This window comes from Polyodon spathula, chromosome 4 (assembly GCF_017654505.1).
Source record: "Polyodon spathula isolate WHYD16114869_AA chromosome 4, ASM1765450v1, whole genome shotgun sequence".
Lineage (NCBI taxonomy): Eukaryota > Metazoa > Chordata > Actinopteri > Acipenseriformes > Polyodontidae > Polyodon > Polyodon spathula.
Window position 1 is genome coordinate 91,636,534 of NC_054537.1, and position 15,331 is coordinate 91,651,864.

Genomic DNA, 15,331 nt, shown 5'->3' on the forward strand with positions numbered 1-15,331 from the left:
TGGTCTCCCCAGCGCATCAGCATGCACAACTTTTGAATTAATTTTGTTTATTTAATTATTTTTAACTTTTATATATTTATTGGAATTAATTAGTTCATTCTTTTCTGTTGAGTCCCGCTGGCATAATTGTGTTCAGTCTATTTATCCATTTACTTTCTTTTATTCTTCTATATGTCGCATTATCTAATTTTAGCTGTTCTAATACTACAAACTTTACATCATTTATGTCATGTCCTTGACTGGTGAAGTGCTGTACTATTGGTTCATTCATTTTTTTATTTCTAATTAATGAATGGTGGTGTATGAATATATATATATATATATATATATATATATATATATATATATATATATATATATATATATATATATATATATATATATACACACACATACATACATACATACATACATACGTACGTACACACACACACACACACAGTGGTTTGCAGAAGTATTCATTCCACTGAAAAGTATTCACATTTTGTTGGTAACTGGGCGTACTTCACGACGCTTTCCAATTAGACTTTACATGTAGAATCTACATAAACTACTCCACATTGATAAAGTTAAAAAATGCATATAGAATATAAATAAGTAAGATTTACAGAGAAAACAGATTAATCTCAGTTGCATAAGTATTCAACCCCTTTGCTACGGCATCCCTAAATCAGCTCAGGTGCAAATGATTTGTTTGAAAGAAATTAAATGTGTGTACTCAAAGTGGTTTAACTAGTAGATAACTTCCCTCAGGTATATAAAGACTTTCAAGCTACAACTCACATAGTGATCCAACAAAGCAACCATGAAGACCAACGAGCTTTCGAAACAAGTCAGGGATAAAGCGGTAGAGAGGCACACAGCAGGAGAAGGGTACAAGAAAATTTCAAAAGACACTGATTATCCCTCTAAGCCCATTGAAGTCCATCATTAAGAAGTGGAAGATGCATCATACCACCCAGACACCACCCAGACACTACCCAGATCAGGTCACCCTCCCAAACTGAGCAACTGGGCAAGCAGGAAACTCGTTTGAGATGTCACTCTGAAGCCAACAATTACCTTGAGAGATCTGCAAAGTTCTGTGTCTGAGATGGGAGTCAGTGTTCACACATCAACAATAAGTCGGTCCCTACACAAAGCTTCCCTGTATGGACGGGTGGCAAAAAAGAAACCATTACTCAAAAAACCTCATCTTAAAGCATGTAGATGATACTGCAGACATGTGGAAAAAGGTTTTGTGATCAGATGAGACAAAAATCGAACTTTTCGTTCTAAATTCCAAGCACTATGTCTGGCGCAAGCCCAACACTGCACATCACCCAGTCAACACCATCCCAACTGTCAAGCATGGTGGTGGCAGCATCATGTTATGGGTATGCATCAATTCAGCAGGGACTGGAAAGCTTGTCACGATAGAGGGGAGAATGGATGGTGCAAAGTACAGGTGAATCCTTGAGGAAAACCTGTTTGAGCCAGCCAAGACTCTGAAACTGGGGAAGAAAGTAACATGAAAGCAGGACAATGACCCTGAAGCACAAAGCCAAAGCCACACCATAGTGGTTGAACAAGAAGAGAATTAATGTTCTTTAGTGACCCAGTCAAAGTCCTGACTTGAATCCAATCAAATTTATGGTAAAACTTGAAGATTGCAGTCCATCAACGATCCCCAACAAACTTATCAGAACTGGAGCAATTTTCCCGTAAAGGATGGGCAAAAAATTCACCATCCTGCTGTGCAAAATTAGTAGAGACCTATCCAAAAAGACTCATAGCAGTAATTGCTGCAAAAGGTGCTTTTATCAAGTACTGACTTAAGGGGCTGAATACTTATGCAACCAGTAAATTTCATTTTGTAAAAAAAGTTAGTTTGAGAAACTGTGCAGACATTATTTGTAATTCATCAAAATGTGACATTATTGGTACATATCTATCACAGGTGGAATAATTTACAAACATAATTATACGTAAAAGCCAAATGTTGTCATTGCAGATTTTTATTTATTTATTTTTAAAATGGGACTTTTGAATATAACATAGTGTAATTGAAGTACGGTCCTTAAAGGAAAACACCAAGGCACCTTTTTTTCCATACCCTAGAATAAGTTGATGGCTTGATGGTATTTTAGCTCTGCCCTGTGACTACCTGTGCACTTGCTTACCTGTAGGAGTGCTGCTTCGGAAGGACGAGGACGGGGTGATGGGGGGTGTGACGGGTGGGGTAAGGCTGCCGTTGCTATGGCGAGGAGGTGTGGAGACACTTCCACGCGACACGCTGCTTGACAGGGTTAGTGACAGCTTTGGCTGCATCTTCTTCTTCAGGGATTCTTGTTCCCGACGTGCCGCATCAGTCATAAATCTGTTAGGAAAAAAAAAAAACTCAATATCTACGACGACTCTCAGTAAACTAACCACCTGAAAGGTGTGTTCATGATGATTAGACAATAGTTCTACTGATATAAACTACTGTTGTACATGATGGTTGAGTTTGGAATCATCTGAAATTCCTGGTTCTGTTTTGCAGGCCTGACACAAGCGATATTGATAACAGTCTGTATGGTGTCAGCATATGCTTTGTGACCATAAGCAAGCTTTAACTGAACCAGAGCAGACTTAAGTTATTTTGCTACTGTAAGTACTACAAGCTGTGTATTTAATAAAAGGCAACCTTTTCTTTGTTACAGTATTTCTGTTTATTGCTTTCACAAGCATCTGAATAATAAATGTGTGCATCCTGTGTTAACACACACGCTGCAATACCTCCTGTCCATCCTTGCCGTTTACAAAAATAATGCGCTGTAAAAGAAAAATTCTATCCAAATTCTTACCATTACATCTCCTTGAGAATCCTGTTCCCTACACTATGCACTAGCTTTGCTGTAAGAATCACTTCCATGTCTCTCAGGTGTATTTCTGTATGTAAAATACCAGAATACCAAAATCCTTTTTTATGATCTGATCAAGTGAATTGACCTTACAATGTATAGCACATCAAACCACTAAAATGCACTGAACCGTGATGTCAGTCCAATTTGTTGTAAAGTGCATTTTATAAATCTGAGATTAATCTTATGTTTTCTGATAAACAGAAAGCAGGTCCCATTGTTATTATCAATAAAATTATGTTCTATATTCCTTAAACTGTTCTAAACTGCTGTTCAGGAAAGTTTGATGAGCTTTTGAGATGCTGATCTTCTGTCAGTGGCACAATGTATAAAGTAGTTAACACTGAAAGACGCATTTCTAAACTCTTTCACTTTTTAATAAACACTCCAGAGTTACCAACTCAGCCAGATGATTTCAAATGTGTAATGTACAAACTACAGTCCCGACAGTAGTATATCATCCATGAAGCAAAAACAGCTGTGTGCTGCAATGCTAAGGTTAGCTCGTCAAGAATGTGGAAGTATTTAGGAATGATAATGGAAAGCACTGCCTACACTCATCTGGGATATTTAAAATCTGGCTAACCACACAGAAATGAAAAGAGACAGATGTTTGAATAATCCATTAGACAAGACATGACATAATTAATAGCTTTCCTTGGAAAACACATTTCAATAAGAATACAAAGCTGTAGTTTCCTTTTGGTGGTAACTGTGGTGAACTGTGGATCTTGTTTAAATGATTTTGGGGCTAAAATAAATAAACTGGCTACTTCATCCTCTGGCATTTTAATATGTTTAACTATGAAACCTTGAAATAGTCTCAATTCAGTTGTGTTTCTCTAAATATGAAACCCATTTACCAACCCTACCTCTTCAGATGTATCCAAAATCAAAAGTAAAGAATCTAAATGTGTCCTGACTATGTGCTATCCGGTGAATCCAATAAATGTGCCTTTTGATATTAAAACGAGACATACATTGAGTATATATATTGTATATTTTTGTAACATGTGTGACATTTTTTTTTGTTTTATGCACCATACTACATCATTCACTGAAACCATCTTCCTCTATGAAACATCACAAGCTTTGCTGTAGTGTAATTCTGAATGCCTTAGACAAGTTTGCCAAGATGTTTTGTCAGGCTTTTGCCACATTTGTTTACATTTTACCATGTGTTTCACAGCACTTGCCATTAGTATGGTGCATCACATTACACTTTTATAAGAGACACTATGGGGTAGATGTACTAAAGGGTTAAGCTATCACAATAGTCGCAAACGAGTCGGAGGTCTTGGGTGAAATGTACTAAACAAGAGCATGTTTGTTTGTGACTTTTTTAGAGAATGCTTTGCAGCCGCAGTCCTTCTTTGCGGTTCAACCTTAAATGAGTGTGTAGTTCTGGGCATAAATTAATTTGCAAAAAAGAGGGCGGAAATAGTGCAAATGAGGGTTCTGAAATATTATAATGAGATTAACTAAAGCTGCAGGCAATTGCATCACTTTGTTAAGAACATTTTTTAAACGGTCGCAATTAGCAAACCTTCAAAAAAGGCAAAGACATTGTCTTCAGCAAGAATGAGTGATTTAAGGAAAGAGAAGAGAGCGGGTACTTCATACCCACACTACCCTCTTCGATTTTAATGAAGACCAAATTAAGCACCCTGCATTATCTTGCCTCTGGGTCATTCCAGGGCACTTCCCAGTCCGCTTTTTCTCGTGCGTTGCCAGTTGTGCTCAATGCATTTTTGAGACAAACACCCAAATAACAATTTTTTCCTAAAAGCAGGATGTACTTACAAACCTTAAATTAATTTCTCTGACATTTCTGGTTTCCTCAATGTGTTAGGAGCAATAGACTGCACACATGTGCCGCTAACCCCTCCAGCTATTCTGAACATCTGTTTAGGAATAGGAAACACACCTATTCTATTAATGTGCAGGGGAGTTATAATTGTGCACAATTTAGCACTGCACCCCTGACTAACTTAAATAAAAACGGACAGTATACATTTGCTTATAGGCTACTCAAGATAATTAGTGGTAGCCTATAATGCAAAATGTGTTGTGGTACCTTGAAATTCGTACTTACGGGAATTTGACTGTGTTCCTGTAAGTAGCAGAACTTGTCAATGGGACACCATGAACTATTTTATGTTAATTGTCTAGCTATTAAGTAGGCCAAGTTAACAATAATAATAATAATAATAATAATAATAATAATAATAATAATAATAATAATAATAATAATAATATCGCTACAATCATTGTTTCAATTTAAAATAATTTTTTATTTGCATTGTACACCAATGTGTACAGTGCAGCAGCATGTTACCAGTACGCTAAAGTAAAAAGAAAGAGCACTAGGTATTCATTTGATTTTACTACTGTACTGTATACTGTATAGGCCTCCTGAACAGATTTATATTTTTACATAATGTAATGTGTAGCCTACCCAAAACATCTGTTATTTCAGCGCAATGTTTTATAAATTTAAAATACACTTAGCACTATAAATGTACGTGTGAGAGATTTTTATTTTTTTTTAAGCTCAACACCTCCATATGTCGGACAAACTTGTCCAGTTTAGCGAGGGGCTACTGTATGCTTATGAAATTCTTTTTTTTTTTTATTTGGGAGTGAAGGTTGGGGTCCCATCATAGAATCTGATGGGATTAAACTGCTTTTCATTATTTATTCAAAAAAATTGTGTGTGACTCTCGCAATTCTAGAGTTCTCGTCAAGAGGATTCAACAAATATTTTAATTAGCATACTGTGGCTCTCTTCATTAACATATTTTCTCTTAGTACATTAGACAAAATGTATACTTTGCAAATTGTGGTATGTTTGTACTGCGACTGGCCCATCTTAGTTCATCTACCCCACTGTGTGACTATATCTTCTAAATTACAAGCAGACTAATAACAGATTAACATATTACCTTATTATTATTATGTCTGTATTTTTGTTTCTGAACCTACTCGTCTAAATTGGTAAAGTCTTTGGTGCACGCGGTACTCTGTAAACCGTCTGGCTTATTGGGAGCTAATGATGTCAGGGTTAAAAAATAAATAAAGGCGATTCCAACAATGTGTTACCAAATAAAAAAAGAAAAAAATCTGATTTGCCAGCTATTCAAACAAAACCTTAAGGGAGGGGAGGTCCTCCAATGAATCTGTGTACAGTAACGGAACCATACAGTTGAACATAAAGTGAAACCCTGCTATGAAGAAAACAGACTGCCATCCGCATGAAGCACAACATGTTGCCTGGAAGGCAGAGTACAGCAGGAAGCTCCTTCCTTTGTGTTTGATCTGTTTTAGGGCTGTAACAGCACTCAAGAATGCTTTTCATTAAGCAGCAGAAGCATACAACACGTGTGCTGCTAAGTGGGAGCATAAGTGAATACAAAATAAAAACGCACTAAAGCAAAGGTTACAACCCAATTAGAAGACATGATCACTGAATTGATGTTATGTATTTAATTCTTACCATTTTCCTGGGGGTAAATGCCTGCAGGATCCATTTGGAAAAGTCCTGTACTCAAAGCACTAAATGCAGATTTTTTGTCCACAAAAAAAAAAATACTTGGTCTCTCTATTTTAAATAATAAGAAAAGGACAAATGCAGCATTTATTTTATCTTGTGCTTTTCCTTTTCTCTTTATTAACAAATCCTGGGTCTGCCTATTAAATGTACATTAAGTCTTACAGCCTCATGTGTGGTGAAATGCCTTGGTTTAAGCTGGACAGCATTAATGGAAACATTAACATGCTTACTTCCCTTCCCCCCACTCAGACTCAAACTAAAGCTCTAAAAACATGGTATTACAGTGCCCTCTTCAGGCCAATTCAGACTATTGCATGTTATCTTTACAAAAACAAAAGGAAACATTGCTTTGCACTGTTCGATTTGACTGGTATAGTATTGGCTAACATCTGGTGCATGTCCTTCCTGACAGATGGAAAAAATGTACCACAATCAATAAGCCATTATTATATAATGCTTATGAATTTCAATAGTGTTTCAAAGGATTGCATGGTTGTACATCTGAATAACACATTTTTTTGTTGATGTTCCAGAACAATCTTTGCAGTCCTAAAGATTATTGGAAAAAAAAAAATACCACAAATTAATAGTGACTTCAAGTGGCCCACCACATGATTAGCAGCTAATGCACAGGGTTTGTTGCCATTATATTAAAGTATACAAATGAATTGCCTTCCATAGGTCTTAAAAACAAGCCTCATGTACTGTTTTATCTGAAACTAATGCACATGTGTGAGTGCATTCCCATTCCTACTTTCCTTCAAGCTCATTAACCGTGCTCCTAGCTGGGGTTCATTATGGCTCCCTCTCTAGTGACCCCTGCTGGGAGTGGCTGGCTGTGAGGTACCGTATCTGTCAGCAGGCTCACAGTCAGTGCCTGACTCTGCTCAGTTCTGTGTCAGCAGGAAACACTCACCGCACTGATGCAAACTCAGCCGTCTGCAGTGTTTCCCTCTGTCTGCTGGAACGATTGTTGACCTCGTAACAGGAGACAGACATTCCCAAGGCTGAGAAACTACCTCTTGGGTGACATTTTGTTTCAGGCACTGAAGCACTAGAAATGGATTGTTAGTGAACGTGGAACCAAAACCATAATGAAAGCTGTCAACCTGTCACTGAAGAGAAACATGCAGAATTTAACATTCAACCCAAGCAGTTAGATCGTCTTGAGTTTTTTGGTGCCCTGCAATAACTTGATGTGGGCTTACTGTATAGCAGGTACCTAATGCATGCACACATCTTTCCCAAGATTGTGCAGTGGCTCACCAAAGGCTTTTTTATGCTAGTAGCAACAAGCATGTATTTTTAATTACTCCCTTCTTTACAGTTTTTCCCCACTGCTGCTAGCTATAAAGATGCATGTACCAATAGCTGACTTGCAGGCCCATATGCACAACATAATTATCCCGCATCAGTAGTTTAAACGAATGTTTTTACAGAAACTTTTTATGAAGCTGAGAATTTGCTCTGGAGCCTGAAAACACTACTGCAAAAAGCTACTGAATCCAGTGCAAAGGCTGAGCATCAACATATTTTTTTTGTGAGACATCTAAGGTGCAAGACTAAATAAACATATTAGACACGCAATCCTTTCCATGAAAACATGTACAGCCCTTTACTTTAACACACTGAGTGCCTCCATTCTAATTAACTTCTAATGCAATGTATAAAACAAAAATTGATAAATAAACAAACATCAATACCTGTATTATCATTTTTTCTCTGTGTGTGTGTTTGTTTACTGTTTACTTAGTTTATTTTTATTTATTTATTTTAGGTGCACTTGTTATAGTACTGTTCACAAAAAAAAAGCAGCTGGGACAACAACAACAACACACACAGAGGAATCTTACCTTTATTTCCAGCTTTGATAAGCATGACTTCCTTGTGTTTCTCATTAGCAGCAAGTTGACCACTTCTTAACACAGGTGGTCTCCAACTATTCTAAACAGTCTGACAATGTGCTACTCTGAACAGGCACTGGATTCGAACAACTGCCTTCCTTCACTGTGGACTCCAGACACATACTTTTACAGTAGATCAGTTTACAGCCGGCATCGTCCACATCAGGGAAGCTTTTTTAGGAGAGATATATGCACTGTTTCAGGTTACCGGCTGTGTTTTGGCAAGGATGTCAGACTGTAGTGCATAATGGGTAGGGTCTGTGCAATAATTCTTGGGGTCATTTATTTATTTTATTTTTTTCGACAACAGAATGAAAATGTAAACCATTCCTAAATCCCCCACATGGAGCTGGCACTTGGAAGATAAGGCAGGAAATTGGATGCAAGAGCTGTGGGTCCTATAACTGGGGAGGCAATTCTCCAAGCTACCAATATGACATATGTATTTTTTTTTTTCTCCATTTCTCCACTTTAAAAGTTTTATCCTATTTAATTAGCCATATGGCAGTTTAAAGCATGGTGTGCTAACATTGCCATTAATTCCACATGTGGAGGCTAATTTGGCTTTCTCCTCGGTCTCTCTGGCCATTTTTTTCATTGCGCGGAAACAGGATACTGTATTTAAGAACAGCCCATTGAAATATGTAATTATCACAAGGAGTACGGTAGATCATTCTCTTTCACTTATTAGAAACACCCAGCACTGAATTTAGATGTTCTCTACTTTCACTGTGATACACACTTGTGTGTGTGTGTGTGTGTGTGTGTGTGTGTGTGTGTGTGTATATATATATTAGATATATTATATATATATATATATATATATAATATATATATCTTATAGCAGATAATGTCTATCTGTTTGCACTCACACACACACACACACACACACACACACACACACATACATATATATATATATATATATATATATATATATATATATATATATATATATATATATATTATATATATATATATATATATATATATATTACTTTTTGCCAGTGAAGATTTGCTACTTGCCTGGAAAGTAGGTAGCAGAATGGATTTCAGTTATTAAGGCCTTTGTATGTCTTTTTTTTTTTTTTTCCCCAAATTATAAGTGATCTAATTTGAATACAAGTCATGCATTTTTGAACTATTAAGCACAACTGTATTTTTAGTTATTGGCTCTTCTGAAAAAAAAAAAAAAAAAAAAACTGTTTGTTCTTTATTTAGAAAAATAAAACGTCGATGCATGGATTATCTTTGATAAATATCTATACAAAGTTAGGATGCCGATTACACCACTACTAATAATTATATATACAAATAATTAAAAAAAAAAAATCACCTACCAACTGTTTTAAATAGACGAACTATCCCAAACTATCAGATAGTTGGCCTATATTTAAATCAGAAAGTATTTATTGAAACCACCTTGTGCTCAACTAAGTAATGGAACGAATGCAATTCCTTGTCAAAATGTACTTTGTTTAATCCTTAAATTCAATCTGCATTTGATATGCCATCAGTACAGTTAACCAGGTTATGTTTCATTGGTGCAAATTAAGTGGTACGAAATGATCCTCTTATCTGTCTTCAGTTGTTGACTGAGATTTCACAACTAACAAATCTATAAAAACAGCAATTAAAAAAAAAAAAAAAAAAAGGAATGTGTGCCACATTGTCATTGAATCCTACATTGTATGACCTTACAAATTCTAAGGTTACAACCACAATTGAGCTGTTTTGAAAATGAAAGCTACATCCAGCACGGTACCGCTACATTTAAAAGATTCATGCAACGTGTTATGCTAACTGGTTTGCTAATAAATATGTATGCTTGCACCCTGCCTTTATCATGCTGTACAATTTTGAAGAAATTAACTCATAAGTAATAATAGAATAAGAGATATCAACCAAGATTTTAAAAAATATATATATACAATAATAATTAAAAAAAAACCAAAAAAAAACCACGCTTGGTTTGTTTTATTAAACAGTGACATTAGTTATCTATGTGTGTAAGTTATAGTTTGACAGTGCCATATATAAGATACAGAAGAAGTACACAAGGTAGTGAGACTCTATTATAAAAAGAAAACAGATAAGTTAGATAAATTAATGCACCTCAAGGCTGTATTTAACCTATTATTCGTACTGATAAAACAAGGAAGCCGCTACTTGGATCATGGTAACATTATAGCTAGCTATAGTCACAATTTTAATAAAGTAATAATTATCTACCTATTATGTGGTCATTTTTAGTATAGGTGACACCAGGGTTAACATTATAACAGAGTTGCCATTCTCTGTGACAGATTCAATTTGCACTTTATAGACACTGAATATCCTGTTAGGTCATTGCCTTGCATTATCTTATAAAATACTAATTTTTTTAACAGTTACTTAATTTTACTTTTGGTCTATAAAACAAGCTTCATACCTTGAAATTGTATCCACGTTGTTCTGGTACTGTAAGTATTTGTACTCCACTGTCCAGAGACACCAATAATATACATCTTTAAAAAAAAATTAATGGCGGTATTTATATACGACTTCAGTCAGGGTTGGTCATATAAACTGCAACGTAAAGTATCAGAAAAATGCTACTGCATAAAAAAAACCTCTGTCTTGTGTTGCTGGTATGAATAGCCTACAGGGGCTTTTACTACACAGCAGCAGGAGCTGGCTGGGCTTGACGTGCCGAGACAGCTTGTACACAACTCAGTGCCTGCCTGGCCTCACGTGGTGTGAGGTTCAGATCTATTGCCAGGAAGACAGAAGGCCCGAGAAGAGGACTAACAGGTCCTCCATCCCCCTGGACCCAGATATGGGAAAAGGTTGGGCATGGGGCCAACAAGCACATCCCATAAAAAAATACCTACCTACAGAAACCAATGCTACAGAAAAAACTCCATTGGATCAGCGGAAACGGCCCAGAGGAGAGAGTATGAAGCAGACCAGTCAAACCCGAAAGGAAGCTGCTCTTGACAGCCAGTTTCCAGTCAAAATTCCAGAAGGTCACCATCGTCCAGTGCTACAGTATGCCCGACGAATCTTGCAAAACAGGAAATCAAGGAGAATAATTATGATCAGCTACAGAATGTACTACACAATGTTCCAAAGAGGGACATCACCCTGGTGATGGGCGACATTAATGCCGAATTTGGAAACAACAACACAGGAAGGGAGTTCATCATGGGCAAGGAGGGCATAGGAGAGATGAATGAAAATGGAGAGCTCTTTGCTGACTTCTGTGGGCTGAACAACCTGGTGATTGGTGGGACCATTTTTCCACATCGCAAGATTCACAAGGTAACATGGAAATCCCAGACATGGTGATAGAAAACCAGATTGACCACCTGGCAGTTTCCTGCCGATAGAGAAGAACTCTAATGGATTTGAGAGCCTATAGGGGAGCAGAACCTGAAATGAGCCACTCATTGGTGGTGGAAAAGCTTAAGGTTAGAGCTACAAGCAGAAAGAGGATTGGTCTACAGAGACATCTACGATGCAATACCTCCAGACTGGGAAAAGCTGAGAAATGACAGGAATTTGCCATCTCCCTTTCAAATAGATTTCAAGCCCTTGATGACCTAGACGACTGCTCCATAGTGAAGAAATGGGAACGAGCCAGAAATACATTCACATCAAAATGTGAGGAGGTGCTGGGACTCAGAAGATGTGAGGTTAAGGGCTGGCTGTCAAAAGACACAATTGGGAAGACTGAAGACCAAAGAGAAATCAGAAACGGAGTCTCCAGAAGGAATACACCTCAAACAACACGGAAGTCAAGAAGAGTGCGAGGAAAGACAAGCGGGAACTCATTGATAGAATGGCTACGGAAGCACAAGAAGCTGCAGAAAGGAATGACATGGGAACTCTCTATAACAGCCACGAGGAATCCAGAGGACCCTGACACAAAAGCTGGAAGACTTGGACTTTGCGGACGACATTGTACTGCTTTCACACACGATTCAACAAATGCAAGCAAAGATAGTGAATCTTAAAACTGTAGCCCAGACCACTGGCCTAGAGATAAGATCATGAGCATAAGAATCAACACCAACCAGGATGCACCTGTTCTCCTAAAGGGACAAGCCATTGAGGACACTGACAAGTTCACATATCTTGGCAGCACTGTGAACAAGACAGGAGTAACAGATAAGGATGTTAAGGTCAGGATAAGAACATTCACTTAACAAAGCTCAGGCTGTTCAACTCCAACATCAAGTCAGTGTTACTGTATGGGGCAGAGACCTGGAAACACACAAAGAGTCGGCATGTCTTGGGGGGAGTCAAAGCACACAGCTCAAGACAGAGAAAAAATTGGGAAATGTAGTAAAGGCCATATGTTCCAACAGGAGCGAAGATGATTAAACATGTATTAAAAAAAAAATAGCAGCAAATTAAGAGTTTTGGGTAACAAAATGCTACCAAATATATGTTAACCTTCTATCCATCCATCCATCCAGTGGTTTGAAGAAGTATTCACCCCTGCAAATTTGTCACATTTTGTTGGCACCTGAGCGTACTCCACGACGCTTTCAAATTAGACTTTACATGTAGAATCTACACAAACTACTCCACATACCTGAAAATGCAGACAGAATATAAATAAGCAAGATTACAGATTAATTTGCAGAAGTATTCAACCACTTTGCTACTGCAGCCCTGAATCAGCTCAGGTGCAAATGATTTGTTTGAAAGGTCACAAAATTAGTGAAATGGTTTCAGCCTGTGTGTACTCAAAGTGGTTTAACTTGTAGATAATTTCCCTCAGGTATATAAAGACTTTCAAGCTGCAACTCACATAGTGATTCAACAAAGCAACCATAAAGACTAAGGAGCTTTCGAAACAAGTCAGAGATAAAGTGGTAGAGAGGCACACAGCAGGAGAAGGGTACAAGAAAATTTCAAAAGGTGCCAATTATCCCTCTCAGCACAGTGAGTCCATGATACCACCCAGACTCTACCCAGATCAGGTCACCCTCCCAAACTGAGCAGCCAAGCAAGCAGAAAACTGGTTCGGGATGTCACTCAAAAGACAACAATGACCTTAAGTGTCTGAGATGGGAGTCAGTGTTCACACATCAACAATAAGTCTCTACACAAAGCTATATGTAAGGGTGGCAAGAAAAAAATCATTACTCAAAAAGCCTCATCTTAAAGCACGTACGGAGTTTGTGATAAAGCATGTAGATGATACTGCAGACATGTGGAAAAAGGTTTTGTGGTCAGACAAGACAAAACATTTTTGATCTAAATTCCAAGCTTTACGTCTGGCGCAAGCCCAACACTGCACATCAGCCAGTTAACACTATCCCAACTGTCAAGCATGGTGGTGGCAGCGTCATGTTATGGGGATGCTTCTCTTCAGCAGAGCCAAACATTTTATTGGAACACCACAATTTAAGGTATTTAAATTAGTGTACACAATGCATTTTGGAATCAAGCTACCAAAGACCATGTGATTAGTATTTAACCCTGACACACTGGTAAGAAAGAAAAATGTAAATACAATAGTGGTAGATTTTCTAAACAAGCTACAGTAAACTAGGTTAAAAATTTAAAACCCATAATACGACTGTTTTCTAATTTAGTCTGAAGCGCTCAGTTCCATCAGAATGCTAATTAAGCTTCTCAAAAGAAGAGCACCCCCCCCCCCCCCCCCCCCCCCGAAAAAATAAAACAGTACTTCTTACAATATTCCAGGTAATAAAACTCTGAATTTCGCTATCAAATCAAACAATCTGTTTCCTCAATGAGAGCAAAGCCATTTTTACCAAGATTCCAAAATGATATCAAATTAGTACCGTAAACACTGAAATCAGTACCACTTGGCCTGATTGTCGATTTAAACCCTGTGCTTACTCTCTATTCATCATTAATGAGCATCTACTCCATGGCCCTGACAGCCTGCTACCGCTGTGATAAATTATCTGACTCCAGTCCGATTAAAAACTGCAACCTTGCCTGCTAATTATCTCCACAGACCAACTTAGTAAAGGGATTTCTTGTCAATTATGGCATCACAGCATGGGTGTCATTTGTATGGAATACACAAACCTACCTTTGAGGCTGGCTCCCCATAATGCTCTCTTACCCACCATATGTAAACCCAGGAATCTCAGCACCTGCAGCGACCTGCAGCTGACAAAATGATAAAGCTAGCTGCAGCAAAACTCCCACCACCAGACAATTACTTAATGCAGCTTAAGTCAGTAGGAGATGAACAAGAAGTGGCTATTAGTGGTGCATTTCTAATGGACAAGCCACGCTAATAACCCCCTGTACTGTTACACTGGCAGCAAGGGCTGCAGATTATTATTTTTCTTCATGTTTTGTAAGAGACTGCACATGAACTGAAAGCGTGTGTGTTCGGTTTGTGTTTTTTTCTGATAATCTCACCAATGTGTGCTAAATAATGTCCTTCACATTTGCATCACATTTCGAGAAGCAAAACTAGATCCTGTAGATGTAAAACTGTAAATTCTGACACACAGTCTTACAGTAATTCTAAACAACTGCTGCATTTACACTTGCGTTCTGGAATTGTTTGGAAAGTATTCTGAGGCATTGTGTTCCGGAACGGAGCGTTTACTCTGGTATGACACTGCAGGGTGTACTTCTCTCAGGAGAAGAGAATGAGCATGTGCACTGTGTAAGGGGAAAACGTCTGACACTACGGTGTAATGATGACATCATCGAGCATCATCATTTGAAAATACTACCTTCTTTAGTGCTTGTGATGGACGTTGATGAAGAGGAAAGGTAAGCAACATATATTTAATCTTATTTTACTTTTACTATGTTCATGTAATGTATAACTCAGTGAATATTTAATGATGTTATTTAATGCTACTGCCCAATTAATCATGGGAAGGCAACAAGGTAATGATGTAGCTGGCTGCATGCAGTGCCTGCTGGACGCAAGCCACCTATATGTGTGCTGTGCGTGCTGTGATTTGACAAGCCAGCAACAGGATTTTGAAAAAATT

The 15,331-nt window shown here is 37.7% G+C and overlaps 1 protein-coding gene across 1 annotated transcript in view; it reads right to left on the reverse strand.

Annotated features, from left to right (window-relative positions):
• Nucleotides 1-15,331, reverse strand: part of jazf1b (JAZF zinc finger 1b) — a 66,225-nt gene that overhangs the window by 15,856 nt on the left and 35,038 nt on the right. The window contains exon 3 of the mRNA XM_041249035.1: nt 2,163-2,359. Within this exon, the coding sequence (XP_041104969.1) occupies nt 2,163-2,359 (197 nt within the window). The remainder of the gene's footprint in view (nt 1-2,162; nt 2,360-15,331) is intronic.